Here is an 18,707-nt window from a genome sequence, read left to right as displayed (position 1 = left end):
GTGGGATTTCTTAGAATTGTTTGTACAAGGGTATATATCTCCCTGCTTGCCTTCTCTCCCTTGCCTCTCTTCATTGCTATCTCCACCCTGGTAGTGAGAGATGCCCAATTCTCGTGAGACTTGATCAAATAAAGCTTCTGTTTTTTTTCTTCCTTGAGAAACCGAGACACCTCTGTTTTTTTTTTTTTTACTTGAGTCAGTGGTCTTTTGACCCACACACCTCCAATGAATCAGACACCAGTCTCAGGAACTCACTGCCTCTCATAGGTCCCCCCATGCCTAATAAGGCCTCCCTCTTCCCCTCCTCTCCTTAGGATCCTTATCTCCTTTCTAGGACCAGCTCAGGGGCTGCCTTCTGTGAATGGTAAGCTCTTCCCAAGCCTCCTAGTTGCACTACTCTTTCCTGTCTCAGATGGCTGTGTATTTATTTGACTACTTACACATTGTAAACTCCAGGAGGATGTAGGGTCCTTGAAAAGAAGGACAATTTTTAATTTTTAAGGTTTTTAATTTTCATTTTTGTGTTCCTAATGCCTAGACTAGCTTTGCACAGAGTTTTGTTGTTGTTCAGTGATTTCAGTCATGTCTGACTCTTCGTGACCCTACCTGGGGTTTTCTTGGCCAAGATATTGGAGTGGTTTGCCATTTCCTTCTCCAACCCATTTTATAGATGAGGAAACTAAGACAAATAGATTTAAGTGACTTGCCCAAGATCACACAGCTAGTAAGTGCCTGAAGCCAGATCTGAACTCAAGAAAATAAGTCTTCCTGACTTCGGGCCTGGCACTCTGTCCACTGAACCAGCAGCTGCCCCCTTTTTTACAGAGTAGGCACTTAAATAAGAGATAGCATAGAAGTTGCTAGGATATGGATATATGAGAATAAATGACCTTGTGCACACAATTGGCTTTTGCCTCCACTAAAGTCTCTCACAAACACTTCATTGAAGTGCGGAGGGGACAATGGCTTCCCAAAGGTGATGTCAATTCTGGCAGGTCCTGCAAACCTGAGATGGCTTTGAGTAGCGGCCAAAGAACAGACTGTATCTGTCATTTGATGACCAGAGTACTTCAGTGTGATGGGGCCCATCACTAGAGAAGTGGACGTGAGGGGATGAATTATTCTGACTATAGCAATTCACTCAACCATCAACACAGGCTGAGGGACTGTGAACTGCCTTGCTAGAAGGAACACCCAAACAGAAGAAAGTATGGCTCTTAAAGTACTGAAAATAAAGTTGAATTTTTGAGATTTTTCTTATGTTCTTAATGGTGTAACTTATGGAGCTTAGTTAATATTTATTGACCTTCATCCCACTCAATGTCCAACTTTCTCTGAGAAAGGTCATTTGGTATATTAGCTGTGTAGAGATAATGCTTACTTTGACTTGGGGCTTAGACTTGAGGCTTAGTTGATGTGTGATAAATAGATCTCTCTCTGTTCTGGAAATGATCTAATGGAGAAGAATGAGGCTCTAACTAGAAACACGTCAGCTATACTGAGAACAAAAGGGAGAAGCCTGCCACTTAGCATCCATGTCTATGTCTGGGATTGGGAAGTAAATAGTATGACTTTAACCATAGAGGAATGACCCATGGGTGAGTCAGACAAGGATAAGTGGAAAGTGTATAGGATTTGGAGTAAGAAGACCTGGATTTGAATCCCAGTTCTGCCATTTACAACCGTGTGACCTGTCTGTGGGCCTTAAGAGGCTGGCAATGTTTCCTAGTGCTGCTGGAACCAGATCAAAATGTAATTGGGAAATGTTTAACAAAAAATCAATAAAAGTACAATACAACGTAGATAATATTAGTTTGTGGATTTCTAAGTCAATATGGGGTCTGCAGGGATAATTTGAGGCACAAGCCAGCCCCAGACACTTTGAGATAAAACTACAATCACAGGTCACCAGATAACACTCATTTTAGTGGAACTTTTCCCACATAATGAGAATGATTGCCCTTGGTTAATATCTTCACTTTATGAAACTGTTATCACTTCAGCTGCATCCCACTCATTTCCCCCCTAAACTTGCTGCTGTGGAAGTGGTGCTTTGAAGTGACCATTGTACCCTTTCCTGGAGAGGAGGTGGAGGTGAATTTTTAATAGCTTGATATAAAAAAGATAAACAGGAATTGACCAGGAGTACTTAATTCCCATCGAACTGGGGATTTGTTTTTGTTTTGTGGTGGTTGTTCTTTCTAAGGCAATCCTTCGAGCAAAGGTAACATTAGAAAAGCAACTGAAGTGGGCAACCAGCGGGCCCAAACTTAGAAAATATTGATAGTATTTGTAATCCTTTAGCAGCATAAGAAAACTGAGCTTAGCATCCAATGAGTAAGAGTAATTAGTTAAAATAGGAAACTATTAGATGGTAGGCACTTTAATGGTTACAAAATGCTTTCCTCACAATCCTAGGGGGTAGGTTTGTAAACATTATGATGACCATTTTATGGATGAGGAAAAGTGAGACTCTGACTCCATACTAACTACTGAAGTTAGGATTTGAACCCAGGACCCCTGACTTTGGTGCCACAGCTCCTTCCACTACACTATATTTTACTAACAAAGATACCTCACCCAGCTGGCCTGCACACAATAAATTCAACTACCAAATATTCTTGGCAGGAATGGGTGCAAATGTAATTTTTTTATACCACATTATTCATTCAAAAAGGGAGAAGAAAGAAATTTGGGAGAAGCTGTTAAAGGAGATGTGGACAGTCACAGCTGCCTAACATCTGTAAGGTTTCTGCAGACTAATTTCTGTCACTTGGAAATCTGTTCTGAAAATATGCTTTCACTCACTATTCAGGCTGAAAAATAAACACCTTGGCTGCAATAGCACTGAGGGAAGATATACAACCTTCCCCCCCTCCTCCATACCTCCAACAGGGCCAGATAACTGTCACAAACAAGGTTAGAGAATGTTCTGTAGACCAGACAATAGAGAATTTGAGTCTCCCTATGAGACTGAAATATTATTCTTTCTGAATTAAAAAAAAAAAGAAAATTGATGTCCTTTTTTGGGGGTAGCCTGATGCTACCAATTTCTTTTTAAAATTCTTCTTATGGTTTCAATCATATAAATTATTTCCTGTTTTCCATAGATTACATCCAGATGCTGGTAAATAGCTGTTATGTTTATCCCACCCCACCCTTCCCATTTTGGGGTTTGGAAGGTGGGATTGCTTGGAAATGACATCTCTAAATGACAAGTCTTTCTACCTTTTCGGACAGTACTTAGAATGACTTAGTACTTAGAATGATCACTAAGAATTACTGTATCTGGGGCGAATTCAGTTGGAGAAGGGGGACTGAGGACAATTTATCCCAGGGGGTTTCTCTATCATGAGAGAGAATGGCCTATCCCCCAAAGAGTCTAGGCTGAACCCCCATAACACAATAAACGGTCTCTGATGGTCCCAAATAGCATGGGAAGACAGCAGGTAGGGTGTTGTGATGAAAAAAGGTGGGCCCTGGAAAAGGGGCTCTGGCAATGGGGACCTGGGGTCCTAGCACAATGACAAAGAAAAAGGCAACAAGTCAGAGGACCACTGGGAGTTTGAGGAAATAAAGCTCCCCGATGTTGGTTCCCTGGTAACAAAGTCCAGATAGCCCAATACGAGTCATAGCCTGGTTATACGAGTTTCACCGATATGATTTGCTCCCTAACCAAAATAGAATGACTTCAGAAATCAAAGAGAAAGTTAAATTCAGTGACCTTTGAGCAAAAAAAAAAAAAAATCAGTCACGCTAGTTGGAGTGGAGGCATTTTCACGTTGTGCTGTCAAAGAAAGCAGTACATGGAGAATGGAGAATGCACTGATTCTGGATTCACAGACCTAGGTTAAAAAACTCCTCTATGACCTTGGCAAGACATTGAACTTCCTTGGGTCTCAATTTCCTTAGTTTTAGGAGCAGCTAAGTGGTACAGTTGATAAAGCAGGAAGTCAAAAAGAACTGAGTTCAAATCCTGCCTCTGGACATGTCTCCGTGACCCTGAGCAAATCACTTCATCTCCAATTGCCTCAGTTTCCTCACCTACAAAATGGGGATCATACTAGCATCTACCTCTCAGGATCAAACAACATCATATTTGTAAAGTATTTTACAAAACTTAAAGAACGATATAAACGCTAGCTATTATTATTAATTATTATCATTTATTCTTTCCTCATCATTAAAACGAAAGGGATGGATTAGGTGGCCTCAGAAATCCCTCTGGCTCTAGAGCTATGACTTTAAGATTATTATCAGGATTCTATCAGTAGAAATTAGACTGAAGCAAGATTTATTTCAGCAGAACCACCAGAGGGCGCTGTCCAACCTTGTCAGATGAAAACGTTATTGTGAGCAGCTGCTCTCCGTGTCTTAGCTATCTTTCCTTGTAAATTCATTCCTGTGACATCCACTCTCTCTGCACTGCGCTGTTTCATATTACTAATCATCTTTCTATGTGTTCGTCTCTTAGAGTTCTTGCCAGCAGATAAGGTCCTACAAAGGAATGTAGTTCTTGGTGTCCTTACAATGCTTAGCCCAGTTCTGTGAATACAGTAGGTGCTCACGAAATGTTTCTTCAGTAATGCATTCTCTCCTTACAAAAACTCTAAGCATCTTTAAGGTAAGGATTGTATTTTATGTTTCTTTTGTACTTCCTCCCACAGTGCCTAGCAGGTGCTCAATAAATACCTGTTGGATTCAATTTAACAAATGTTCAATTCAACATATATTTATTACATGCCTACCATGTCAAGACGCTGAGGTTAGAAAGCTACAGAATGGCGCGCTCTCTGCCCTCAAGGATCTCAGAGCCTGACAGGTGCACTGGTGTACATGCTGCTCTTAGAATCAAGGCACATGGTTTTGAATCTCAAATTTGCCAATTTTATTATAAATGTGACCTTAGGCAAACACTTTTCCTCTCTGGACCTCAGTTTCCTCTTCTATATGTGATGGAGGACGAGCCACTGGGAAATTCATTGATGGCCTTTCATGCACACTCACAAAGATGGGGCTCAATGACCTAGTTACATGAAAATGATGAGGCTGAACTACACGGCCTCTCTTCCAGCATAGGATCTTTGATCCTTTGTATGACGGGTTCTCCTAGGTGGCACAGTGAATACACTGCCAGGCCTAGAGTCAGGAGGACCTGAGTTCACATCTGGCCTTAGACACTTATTAGCTGTATGACCCTGGGCAAGTCACTTAACTCAGTTTCCTCAACTGTAAAATAAGCTGGAGAAAGAAATGGTAAACCATTCCAACATCTTTGCTAAGAAAAGCCCAAATGGGGTCATGAGGGGCCAGACACAACTGAAACAACTGAACAACAAATGACAGGTTCACTGATAAACATGATATAAAATATGATGGATACATACAAAGTACTCTCGGAAAATTCCAGGAAGGAGAGAATGTTTTAATCTAGCAAATTAAATGAGATAATATATGGGGAAGCACTTTATAAAATATGAAATACCTATACAAGTATAAGGGCTTATTATTTTTTGAATAGTGGAAATGGTTCTGATGATGGAGTCTAAGGACTGAGTTTGAGTCCTGGCTCTGACACGAAATATGAAACATCTGGCAAGTTGTTTCCCTTTCCTGGACCCCAGTTTCCTTTCCATAGAATGGGGAGTGTAATACTTGCACTTTTTAGCAACCAGAGTTATCATGAAAAACAAATGGGATGATGTTTGTAAGTTTAAGATCCTAAGATCATAGAAGTATAGCTGGAAAGGACCTTAGAGGCTAAAGAGCCCAACCCTTTTATTTAAAAAAATTATTTTTAACATTCATTTTAAAAACATTTGTGAGTTCTGAATTTTCTCCCTCCAGTCCCTCCCCCACCCACTGAGAAGGGAAGCAAAATGATATTAATTATACATATGAGATCATGTAGACTATATTTCCATATTAGCCATCCAACACCCTTATTTTTGCAGTTGAGGAAACTGAGGCAGAGAGGTTAAGTGATTTACCCAGGGACACATAGCTAGTAACTATCTGAAGCAAATTTGAACTCGGAACTTCCTGACTCTAAGTCTAGTGGCCTGAAGGTATATACTGCTACATTAATACAGGCAACTATTCATAATAGCCTCTAGTCATGGGGACCATGCTGTCCCTCATCTTACCTTTTTCAGCAGCGTCACCATTCCCACTGACCATGAAGCTGGGTAGGTCACAATTGCTGTCTTAAACATGTGAGCGATGTCATTAGTAGATGCGCCAGAGCGAATTTGATATGGCCTCTGCAAAAATAGAACAAGGAAATTGTTTCTTTTTGTCTGGGGGAAGGAGAGGAGAGAGGAAGGCAGAAAAACACTTCCCTTGGAAATTTTCCCAGGTCAGGCATTCAGGAACTAAAGATGTTATTGTGTAGTTTCTAAATACCTCACCTCTCGCTGAATTATTATCCTCAATAGAGCCACTGAAAATCATCGCAGGGCCAGGACTAGAACAGCTGAAGCAAATAGATTAACAACCCAACAAAATGAGGAAGCTCACAAAGCAAAGGGGCTTGGAAAAGAAAAAGAAAAAAACAACCCACCACCAACAAAGAGCCACCACCTAGCTGGGTTGTGGCCAGCATAGCTAGTGCTTTCAAAACAGAGGGAGCAAGTCCAGTCAAGGAGAATTCACTGATCGGCCATGTAGTGGCCCGGCCATCTTTCCAACTACGCTGCAATACTGTTTAGATCATGGCTGGAGGCCAAGGTAAAGAAGGTCAGGCATGGGAGGTCTCAGGTGGGCTCCCTTCCCCCAGTCTGTTTGGGCCAAGTGAAAAGAGAATATGGAAGCAGAAAAGTTGGTTCTGCTGCCACTGTGACGTTGGGTCAGTCAGCTCCCTTTCCAGGCCTCCATTTCCTTTTCTATGAAATGTGGAGTTTGATCAAGATGATCTGTAGTCTAAAATCCCTTTCCAGTTCAAATCCCATAATGCTATAAATGGCGATAAAACCAAATAGCTAGCATAAGAAATAAAATTTTTTGCTACTGTCCTGGGGTCCCTGACTGGATAGATGATGTAGAGAAGAATATTTCTTTGGGTGAGACCACTGTCTGGGTGAAAATGTACATTTAGGTCAAGAAGAGGGGCGGAGCCAAGATGGCAGCTGGAAAGCAGGGACTAGCATGAGCTCCCTGCCGAGTCCCTCCAAAAACCTATAAAAAATGGCTCTGAACCAATTCCACAACTGCAGAACCCACAAAACAGCAGAGGGAAGCAGGGATCCAGCCCAGGACAGCCTGGATGGTCTCTGGGTGAGGTCTATCCCTCATGGAGCTGGGAGCAGAGTGGAGCGGAGCAGAGCCCAGCCCAGCATGAGCGGCGCGGACCAACCAGACCAGGAGCCGGGCAGAGTGTGCCCTAGCGCCCTGAATCAGTGAGCTGCAGCAGTTACCAGACTTCTCAACACACAAACACCAAAGACAACAGAGAAGGTTAGTGGGAAAAGCTGCAGGAGTGGAAGGAGATCGCTGTTGGCTGCTGCCCCGGGGGCAGCGGAGGTGGGGCAGATACAGAAGTACAGCTGCAGGTGCTTCTGGCCCAAGGCCCACCTGGTGGGAGGAATTAAGTGGCGGATCAGAGCAGGAGTGAAGAGCCTGCTGAAGATCTAAGTCCAGTCTGGGTTGGGGGTTCTTGGGGAAGGAGGAGTACTGGTGTGGCAGAGCTGGTGTATCCCCCCAAGCATGGAACATAGTTCTCTTAACTCCACAAGCAGTCATACCCCGCTGAAAAACTCAAGGGTCAAGTTAGTTGGCTGGGAATATGGCCAGGCAGCAAAAATGCACCCAGATTCAGTCTCAGACTTTGGATTCTTTCTTTGGTGACAAAGAAGACCAAAACATACAGACAGAAGAAGTTAACAAAGTCAAAAAGCCTACGACAAAAGCCTCCAAGAAAAACATGAACTGGTCACAGGCCATGGAAGAGCTCAAAAAGGATTTGGAAAAGCAAGTTAGAGAAGTAGAGGAAAAATTGGTAAGAAAAATGAGAAGAATGTGAGAAAACCATGAAAAACAAGTCAATGACTTGCTAAAGGAGACCCAAAAAAATACTGAAAAATACACTGAAGAAAACAACACTTTAAAAATAGACTAACTCAAATGGCAAAAGAGTTCCAAAAAGTCAATGAGGAGAAGAATGCCCTGAAAGACAGAATTAGCCAAATGGAAAAGGAGGTCCAAAAGACCACTGAAGAAAATACTACCTTAAAAATTAGATTGGAGCAAGTGGAAGCTAGTGACTTTATGAGAAATCAAGATATTATAAAACAGAACCAAACGAATGAAAAAATGGAAGACAATGTGAAATATCTCATTGGAAAAACCACTGACCTGGAAAATAGATCCAGGAGAGAGAATTTAAAAATTATTGGCTACCTGAAAGCAATGATCAAAAAAAGAGCATAGATATCATCTTTCAAGAAATTATCAAGGAGAACTGCCCTGATATTCTAGAGCCAGAGGATAAAATAGAAATTGAGAGAATCCATCGATTGCCTCCTCAAATAGATCCCAAAAAGAAATCTCCTAGGAATATTGTCACCAAATTCCAGAGCTCCCAGATCAAGGAGAAAATACTGCAAGCAGCCAGAAAGAAACAATTTGAGTGTGGTGGAAACATAATCAGAAAAACCCAAGATCTGCCAGCTTCTACATTAAGAGATCGAAGGGCTTGGAATACGATATTCCAGAGGTCAATGGAGCTAGGATTAAAACCAAGAATCACCTACCCAGCAAAACTGAGTATCATGCTCCAAGGCAAAATATGGATTTTCAATAAAATAGAGGACTTTCAAGCTTTCTCAGTGAAAAGACCAGAGCTGAATAGAAAATTTGACTTTCAAACACAAGAATCAAGAGAAGCATGAAAAGGTAAACAAGAAAAAGAACAAGAAAAAGAAATTGCAAGGGACTTACTAAAGTTGAACTGTTTTGTTTAGATTTCTACATGGAAAGATGATGCACATGATTCATGAGACCTCAGTATTAGGGTAGCTGAAGGGAATATGCATATATATATATATATATATATACATGTTTATATATATAAGTGAATGTGTATGTATGTATATATGTATGTGTATACATAGAGAGATAGATAGATAGATAGAGAGAGAGAGAGAGAGAGAGAGAGAGAGAGAGAAAGAGAGAGAGAGAGAGAGAGAGAGCAGACACAGGGTGAGCTGAAGATGAAGGGAAGATATCTAAAACAAATAAAATCAAATTAAGGGATGAGAGAGGAATATATTGAGAGAGGGAGATAGGGAGAGATAGAATGGGGTGGATTATCTCGCATAAAGGTGGCAAGAGGAAGCAGTTCTGTGGGAGGAGGGGAGAGGGCAGGTAAGGGGGGAATGAGTGAATCTTGCTCTCATCAGATTTGGCCTGAGGAGGGAATACCATACATACTCAATTGGGTATCTTACCCCACAGGAAAGAAGAGGGAAGAAGATAAAAAAGGGAGGGATGATGGAGGGGAGGACAAATGGGGGTGGAGGTAATCAAAAACAAACACTTTTGAAAGGGGACAGGGTCAAGGGAGAAAATTCAATAAAGGGGGATGGGTTGGGAAGGGGCAAAATATAGTTAGTCTTTCACAACATGAGTATTGTGGAAGGGTTATACATAATGATACACATGTGGCCTATGTTGAATTGCTTGACTTCTTAAGGAGGGTGGGTGGGAAGGGAAGAGGGGAGAGAATTTGGAACTCAAAGTTTTAAAAACAGATGTTCAAAAACAAACAAAAAAAAGTTTTTGCATGCAAGTAGAAAATAAGATACACAGGCAATGGGGCATAGAAATTTATCTAGTCCTACAAGAAAGGAAGGGAAAAGGGGATGGGAGGGGAGTGGGATGACAGAAGGGAGGGCTGACTGGGGAAAAGGGCAACCAGAATATCTTGGAATGGGGGGGAGGGTAGAAATGGGGAGAAAATTTGTAATTCAAACTCTTGTGAAAATCAATGCTGAAAACTAAATATATTAAATAAATAAATTTAAAAGAAGGAAAAAAATGTACATTTAAAGGGTTTTCCAGTCTCCAGTTATAGTCTTTTGGGGGGCGGGGTTGAAGGAGGAGAGGACTCATTATTTTGCTCTGAAAAAATAAATGAATGTTCACAAGGTCCACAGATGTCCATTTAAAGATAATTTCAGCAGATTCCATTCATTTAAGAAGTGGCATGGTGCAAGAAAAAGATTGCTAGAACCACAGAAGACTTGGGTTTGAATCCCAGTTCAGGTACCTGCTGCCTCTGCAAGCTTGGGCAAGTCCTTCCAACTGCCTGCAGGCCCTCTGTTTTCTCCTTGGTAAGAAGAGTCTGGACCAAGTGACCTCTGAGATCTGTGATCCTCTAAAAGTGCTGCTGAAGCTTATAGGTTTGGGGTAGATTTCCATTTAATATTTAAAAATTTTCATCTAATATTTCATTTAATATTTACTAACTAAATATATTTCACAAGCAACTTATAAATGAATAATAGCTAACATTTATATAGTGCTTGCCATGTGTCCAGGGCAGCTGGGTGGCACAGTGGATAGAGTGCTGGGCCTAGAGTCAGGAAAACCTATTTTCCTGAATTCAAATCTGACCTCAGACGCTTATTAGCTGTATGATTGCAGGCAAGTCATTTAACCTCATTTGCCTCAGTTTTCTCATTTGTAAAATGAGCTAGAGAAGGAAATGGCAAACCATTCCAGTATTGTTACCAAGAGAACCCCAAAAGAGATCGTCAAACATGACTGAAATGAGTGAACAATAAATACTATGTGCCAGATCTTTCTTTCTTTCTTCCTTCGTTCCTTTGTTCCTTCCCTCCCTCCTTTCCCTCTATCCACATAGGGAATCATACCCTTACCTGAAGGTGCTCTGCCCAAAGGAATATAAATTTTGATTGCTGAAACTTTGCAAGATATCTGGGAGTTTATGAGCTAGATTTCTTTTTTAAGGACCATACCTTAAGCCCAAATCACCCTGGCTTTCCCTGATTGGCCAACAGGTCCCAGCCCAAACCTCGCTTGGTTATTGTTTGAGTTTTGATAGCTTAGGATGAGTGTAAATAGCAATTGTTTCTGTTTTGGCCAGAAACCCTGAGGGTCTTCTCTTCCCAGATTGATTTTTTTTTTTACTAGGTAAAAGAGGACGTTCTTGCCTCATTTATTACTTAGCCTTAATCGCTGAATGGGTGTTACCTCAGTCAAACTGAAACATGGGAAAGATCTTAGCTTAAAAAGGCCAACGTCCCCCACTGCATCTGGGGCCATCTCCAGTCATCCTGATCTCTATCTTCCCACTGGATGCAGATGTGAGGCTGGTGACTTTGCAGAGCCCTGCCTCACTTAAATCCAATTCACTTGCAAGTCATGATATCACCTTCCTGATGTCACCGGTCCTCTTTGAGAATGAAGGACAAACAACAACAGCGTGCTAGATATTGTATTAAAGCACTTTTCCCATTATTACCTCTGATCTTCACAACCACCCTGGGAGGTAGGTACTGATATTGTCTCCCTTTTACAGATGCAGAAACTGAGACAAATAGAGGGTAAGTGATTTGTACAGGGACACAGAGACAGTGAGTGTCAGAAATAAGGATTTGAACCCAGGTTTTCCTGACTCTGGGCAGCTGGGTGGCACAGCAGATAGAGTGCTGGGCCCAGAGTCAGGAAGACATCTTCTGAGTTCAAAACCGGCCTCAGACACGTACTAGCTCTGTGATCCTGGGCAAGTTACTTAACCCTGTTTGTTTCAGTTTCTTCATCTGTAAAAAACCTGCAGAAAACCCCAAATGGGGTCATGAGGAGTCAGTCATGACTGAACAACAACTTCCTGACCCCAGGCCCCAGGAGCCAGCCCATTAGGAATCACTACAGAGATAAGAAGTTGTGGCTGTTGTTCAGTTGTGTCCCATTCTTTGTGACCATGTGGTCACAAAGCACGCCAGTATTATCCATGGAGTTTTCTTGGCAAAAGCAGAGGAGTGGTTTGTCATTTCCTTTACCAGTGGATGAAGGCAAACAGAGGTTAAGTGACTTGCCCAGGGTCACACAGTTTGCAGGTGTCTGAGGCCACATTTGAACTCAGGTCTTCCTGACCCCAGGCCCAGTGCTCTATCCACTGAATCGCCTCGCTGCCTCCACATGATGAGTATAGAGTCAGTCCTATGAATTGCACGACTTCCTGGGTAAGCGCTCCGTACAGACCGGTCTCTAAGACTATAACTTACAGCTGAGATGTTGTGATATATGTTGAAGGAAAGAGTTTCCGTGCAGGGAATTCTCTACGCTACTGAAATCACAGGTTAAAATTCTCCCATTTCCCCTACCAAACAAATAAACAAAATAGAAGTCTCAATAGGATAGAACGGAAAGAAGCTTAGCCATTCTAACTGCCTCATTTCTTTCCTTTTTTGCTAAACGTTTTATTGCTCCGTTTTGTTTTTACACCATTGAAATGTCCTCTTACACTGCCCCCCTCCCCACTGAACCCTTACTTGCAATGGAGACACATATTTAAGCAAAATGTACCACATTCCAAAGCTGTGGAATTCTCGCTTCCCTGCTGAGAGGAGGAAGCTGTATTTCCTCATCAGCTCTATAGGATTGAGGTTATTCATTATGGCTCATCAAAGATGAATATCTTTTGAGTATTGTTACCAGTTACATTACTGTGGTCATTGGGTACATTGCTGTTGTGGATCTGCTTTCTTCATCCCATTCATCTCATACCTTCCCATTTTTCAATGGCCCAAGATGAAGAGCCATTCCTCAATAGCATAGACAAGTAGTCAAAAGCTTGAACAGTTTTCAGGAAAAGAAATGCAAATAATTAACAACTGCATAAAAGACAGATTATTAATAACAAGAGGAATACAAATTACAGTAATGCTGTTTCACCTCTCACCCAACAAATTGTCAAGGATGATTAAAAATGGAAATATTCAATGATGGAGGGGCTGAGGAAAATCAGGGATACCGCCATTAGAGCTCCTTGGGATCAGGAATTATCTTTTACCCTTCTTTGTAATCTCTGCATTTAGCACAGTGTGTGGCACATAGTAGGGGCTTGATAAATGTTTACTGACTGATTTTGCAGAGGTATGCAATTATGGGTGAGGTAAAATGCCTCTACTATTAGACTTGTTTCCTGTGTTGGTCAGTTTTGCAGAACTGCTTTTCCCCTCCTCTTTATTTTGATTTCTTTTTTCTAAGAGATGGCTCTTTTGAAGGAAGAAGGAAGAAAAGACATTTAGAAATCAAAGAGATGTAAAAACAAAAATATCCATAAAATTTTCTAAAAAATGAAAGTTGATTATAGCCAATACCTTCATTTCTTCACTATTCATTATCTCCTTAATCACTTGCAATTGAGCTTCTTCTCCAGCCCTCTACTGAAAGTGTTCTTTTTAAGACCACTAATGCTGACCTAATTGCTACATCCCATGGTCTTATTTAAGTCTTCCTCTTTGATGTCTCTTCAGTTTTTGGCACTGCTGACTCACTCCTAGTGGCTACTCTTCCCTCCCATAGTTTCAAGGGTCAGGTGGTAGAAATATTTAGGCATTAAACTGGGAGCAATTTAATTGGCTGGTGTCCTATGTCATGTTCATAAACAAAGAAATTTGAAGAGCACAGAATAGAACAGGAACATGGTTGGAAACGAGCGAATTTACGAAAAACTGAAGGCTACACTAGGGGTACCGTGGAGAGAGGGGGGCAACAACACCGAGCCTAGAAAAAGCAGAGTTTAACTACTAAGAGTCACATTTGTCAACGGTCATGATTAAGCTCAGGACTTGAGGGAACATTTTCAAGTTCATTCCCTCTTTGAAAGCTGTGTTTCTATCTAAATAATAACTTGTAAATGTCAAAGGGATTATTTTACACCCTCTCTGTGAGATTGGGCAGTGTTGATAATTGGTCATAAATGGTGGATACTTTGTTCTTTCTTGTCTGAGCATACTTTTCAAAACACCATCATATGGCTCAGTTTGTGATTCATAGAACTGCAAAATCCCAGATCTGGAAGAGAACTCAGAGGGCACCCAGTCCAACCCCCTTCTTCACTCCCATGCAGGAGGCCTTTCTAAAGGCATTCCTGACAGGTGGCCATTTGCCTGGGAACTCACTACTTCCCAGGACACATCACTCCATTTTAAACAGCTCTCCTTGTTAGAGTTCTGTCTTAAGCTGGAGCTGAAATGTGCTTCCCTGTAACTGGCTTCATCCTCATGCCAACCATACTGGTCCAAGTTCTGTACCTAAGTAGAAGCAGTAGAGGAAATGTAAGCCCTCTTCCAGACAACAGACCTTCAGTTATTTGAAGGCAACTATCATGTCTCCATTGTCTTCTAGAATTTATCAAAAGAAGCCAGGTAATATAATTTGTTTCCCTTCTTGTTCTATTCTATTGATTTTGATGGCTGAAGCAATTTCTTTTCCCCATTAAAATCTCAAGTTCAATCACAGTCATTTTTAATTACTCTAAGTGACCTGCAGAAGGGATTCTTAACCTTTTTTGTGGGATAGACCCCTCTGGTAGTATGATGAAACCTATAGACCCCTTCTCAGGATTATATTTAAAAATACATAAAATAGAATACATACAATTACAAAGGGTACCAATTATACTGAAATATATTTATCAAAAAATCTTTTAAAATGAGTTCATTGACACCAGGTTAAGGACCTCTGGACTAGAGTACCCTTTTCTCAAGGTCTAGCTAAGGCATAATTCCTAACAGGTAATACAGAGGGGTTTAGTGCTAGACATCAAGTATACTATGCATATCCAAATGAAATTAATTGCAAATATATGTAATTTGGGATTATCTCTTCTGCATTAGCTTTATCTCTTTCTTTTCTATTAGCATGTATAATCAGTCAGCAAATATTAGAACTGAATACACCTCATAAAAATGTTGAAAGATGTATTTGGGGGTCTTTAATATAAAAATGTTCATATAATCATTTTATAAAATTTGTTCAAAGTTTTAACAATTACTAGATTTATTTTTTTATATTATTGCATGGGGCTCCAGTAAACTGGCCAATGCAAACATTTGCTGGCTTGTATTAATGTTTTATGAGTGTGTGATTTTTAATGTAGGCCACATAATAGAAACTAATAAATAAATAATTGTTTATTGAGTTCACATAAGCTTAACAAGTAATTATTGAAAGACACCTCAAAGAGTACAACTCTACTTGTAAATTCTGAGGAGCTGTCAGACATAGGTCATGGATTTGGCCACTGAGATAGCACACTGGAATACTCTCCACCTGGTGGGAAGTCATGATATTCTCATCAAGTTGTCCCCAGAATCTTAACTTCCAGTTCTGGGCCCCCACGTGGGCCCAGGTTACTCTAAGGGCTGGTTCTACTGAAGTTAAGGCAAAGAGGACAAAAAAAATCCAAATCCTAGGAACTAGTACCAAAAATTTATTACACTCCCAGAGAGGTGTTTATGAGATGAACCCATTGTTCAGATGAATCCAGTTGTTCTTTAATTGGGAAGGTTAAGATGCACTCTCCTCTTTTTTTTTCTATTTACTAAAATGATTCAAATTTATTTTTACCAGTGTAGTGTCCCAAGTCCAATGACAATCAACACCCAATTGCTCAGGGTGACCATGGTCTATTTTTCCCAAGGCCCAGGTAGATTCCATAGTATCACCATGCAAAGGGAGGTCTGGGGCCAGATACCAAGTGTGACAATCAGGTCAGGTCAACAAGTATTTATTAAATGCCTATCATGTGTGAGGCACTGTGTTAAGTGCTGAGAATTTTGAAAAAAAAAGGCCAAAAAAATTCCTTGCCCTCAAGGAGCTCACAATCTAGTAGGGGAGAAAATATGTCAACAACTCTGTACATACAATTTTTATGGAGCATATACAGAGAATCACATAGTGTTTAGACTTTATAAATATTAAATTAAGTGTCGCTACTCTAGATAGATGATCTTTACCCAACAAGTTGATGTTCTACTGGAGGACCTGGTTAGAGTAAAAGTCAAAATTAATGCAAAAGAAAAAAAATGAGGCAAAAATATTGGATGCTCTTTCAACACTCCCTGTTGTCCTATGTAAATAAGCTATGGACTCTGAAAAATAACAAATGATTAAAAGCAAAGACATGGACTCTAACTGTTACCAATTCCGAAGTTCATCAATTCAGAGCTGGAAGGCTTTGAGGCCATCTAGCCCAACCCCCTAATTTTACAAATGAAGGAATTAAGGCCCAGAGAAATTAAATAATTTTCCCAAGGTTAAACAGATGGTAAGTGACAGTGCTGGGATTAAAATCCAGTGGTCAACCAATTAAAATAATAGCCACAATAAGAAGGTAAAAAAATCCCTGAGAACCACTTTGGCCACTAAACATAATTCCTTTCAGCTGAGGTGACCTCGTAGCAAAGAGCTATAAAATGATTTATAATATAAACTCATAGTCAAAACACTGCCGAGGAGGCCAGTGGAAAATTATAAGCAATATTGCTGGGCAAAGCATTAAAGAAGCAGTATAAAAATAAATCTGCAAAATGTTTGGCATGAGATCCAACCAAGTGAAATCAAGTGAAGCACAGTCATCGATAAAGCTGTAAGAGCGACAATAAATTCATGTGAAGCGAAAAGACTTTCCAGTGTTTTTATAATAATCGTTAGATTATTATATAGATCACCGTGGCACCAACACATTTGTGCTATTAACACATCAAGATCCAATGAATTATTTTAAAAAGCAGAAACGGCACTCAAGGTGATATGGTTGAAAAGCAGTTTACTTGAAAATAGATCTAGGTGTTTTAGTAGACAGTAGGTGCAACTGGGCAGCGAGGTGGTGTAGTAGATAGAGTTCTGGGCCTGGAGTCAGGAAGACCTGAATTCAGATCTGGTCTCAGACATTTACTAGCTGTGTGACCCTGGGCAAGTCACTTAATACTAACCCTATTTGCCTCAATTTCCTCATTTGTAAAACGATCTGGAGAAGGAAATGGCAAACCACACCAGTATCTTTGCCACAAAAACCCCAAATGGCGGCGCAAAGAGTCAGATGTGACTGAAATGACTGAACAACGACAAAGTCTCAACATGAATCAATAGCATAATATGATAATCAAAACAGTGAACAAAGCCACAGGCTCTATTAAGAAAGATGTAACTACCAGGACTATGGAGACGATAGTCCTGTTGTTCTCTTGCCCTGGTAAGAAGACATCTGGAGGACTGTGTTCACTTCTAGGGAACACATTTTAGAAAAAAAGCATTGATAAGCAGGAGCTCATCCAGAGGAGAGGCCTGATATCATGGTGGCACATGTAGATCAGGGAAGTGAGAAATGCCACAAAATATACATTTGGGCCCTTCTTGTTAGAAAAGCCTTTCCATTCTGTCTATCCTGGGGCAAGTTTTGAATTCTTTTATCTCTGCTATGTGCCATGGTGTCCAAGGGTCTAATCCCGTTTCTCGGTTTTGCTATTTCCTGTCCAGAATTTCACTCTCCTGACTCCCCTCCCCACATCTTCTTCCAATCTCCTTTCTTCCTACTAGGATGTCACAGAATTCTCAAAATGAGATGCCTAAAATTACACTAAGGACTTTTGATCAGTATTTCCCAGTCGATGTGTTCCAATCAGCAGAGGATCACAATACCAGAGGTGCTCTCATTCATCTGCCTGTTTTCTTTCTTGTTGGTATCCCCCCACCCCCCTCAACAATACTTTGGCAAAGGTCATCAAGAGGATTGCTAGAAAATGTTTGAAAGTACTCCTCTGAATGAAATGAATTATTAGGGGAAAAATCAATAGTCACTTTAATTTGGCTCCAAAAAAGAAAAGAAAAGAAAAGAAAGAAAAGACTTTCCATTAGTGCAAAAAAAATTTGTTTTCATGGAGATAACTCTTTTTTGCCCCTGAACCCAGAACTTCAGAATCGAGTACCAGTAAGGAATTCAACATGACAGGGCATGAATGGTGTTGTATTAATAATTCACACCTGCTGAAGCGGGTAGTTTCTCAACTAATATGTCATGTTGTGATTGCAAAATGACTTTCTTCAAACATACAAATATATTTACATGAATTACTTAATGAATAGTACTGCAATCACCACTTGGGAGATTTCTATTATTCAAATTACTCCTTCAATTTCTGGTGCTTAATTTAATGTTAACCAACATTCTGAGCCCCATGCTGAGTGACAGGGAATTAATCTGCACTGAAATCACATAGATTCTTACCAGCTCTTCATTGGGTTACGAGAACTGATATTTTGCTGTCAATTCAAAAAAAAAGACATGTGGAGAAGGCAGAACTTGGAAATATACTGAGTTATTGCAGGCTGATCCATTTTTTCTCATAAAGTACATCATATTGTAAGGCATGAAACAAACTGGAATAAAATTTTACCATACCCGGCCTCTCAGGAGCTCATAAGCAGTCACTCCCAGGGACCACCAGTCAACAGCAAAGGAGTATCCTGTTTGTCTTCTTGAGGTGAACATCTCAGGGGCTGGAAGATACAAAAAAGTGGGGCTAATGACTACTTCCAGGTCTCTGATAAATGAATCCATCCACTGACACTGCTGTGTGTGTCAAGTTTATTTTCATGCAAAGAGAATGTCCTTAGATACAAGCAAGTTTCTGTCCTTCTGTTCAGAAGTATCATCATTTCTCCCTGCCCAAATT

The 18,707-nt window shown here is 40.5% G+C and overlaps 1 protein-coding gene across 1 annotated transcript in view; it reads right to left on the bottom strand.

Moving 5' to 3' along the window:
• STK32A (serine/threonine kinase 32A) overlaps positions 1-18,707 on the bottom strand; it is a 171,061-nt gene that overhangs the window by 18,695 nt on the left and 133,659 nt on the right. The window contains exons 8-9 of the mRNA XM_036752772.1: positions 18,434-18,531; positions 6,147-6,263 (exon numbers count right to left, since the gene is read on the bottom strand). Of these exons, the coding sequence (XP_036608667.1) occupies positions 6,147-6,263; positions 18,434-18,531 (215 nt within the window). The remainder of the gene's footprint in view (positions 1-6,146; positions 6,264-18,433; positions 18,532-18,707) is intronic.

The sequence above is a fragment of the Trichosurus vulpecula genome, chromosome 3 (genome assembly GCF_011100635.1).
Source record: "Trichosurus vulpecula isolate mTriVul1 chromosome 3, mTriVul1.pri, whole genome shotgun sequence".
NCBI lineage: Eukaryota > Metazoa > Chordata > Mammalia > Diprotodontia > Phalangeridae > Trichosurus > Trichosurus vulpecula.
The sequence above is the reverse complement of the archived record's forward strand: the minus strand, read 5'-3'. Positions and strand labels throughout refer to the sequence as shown.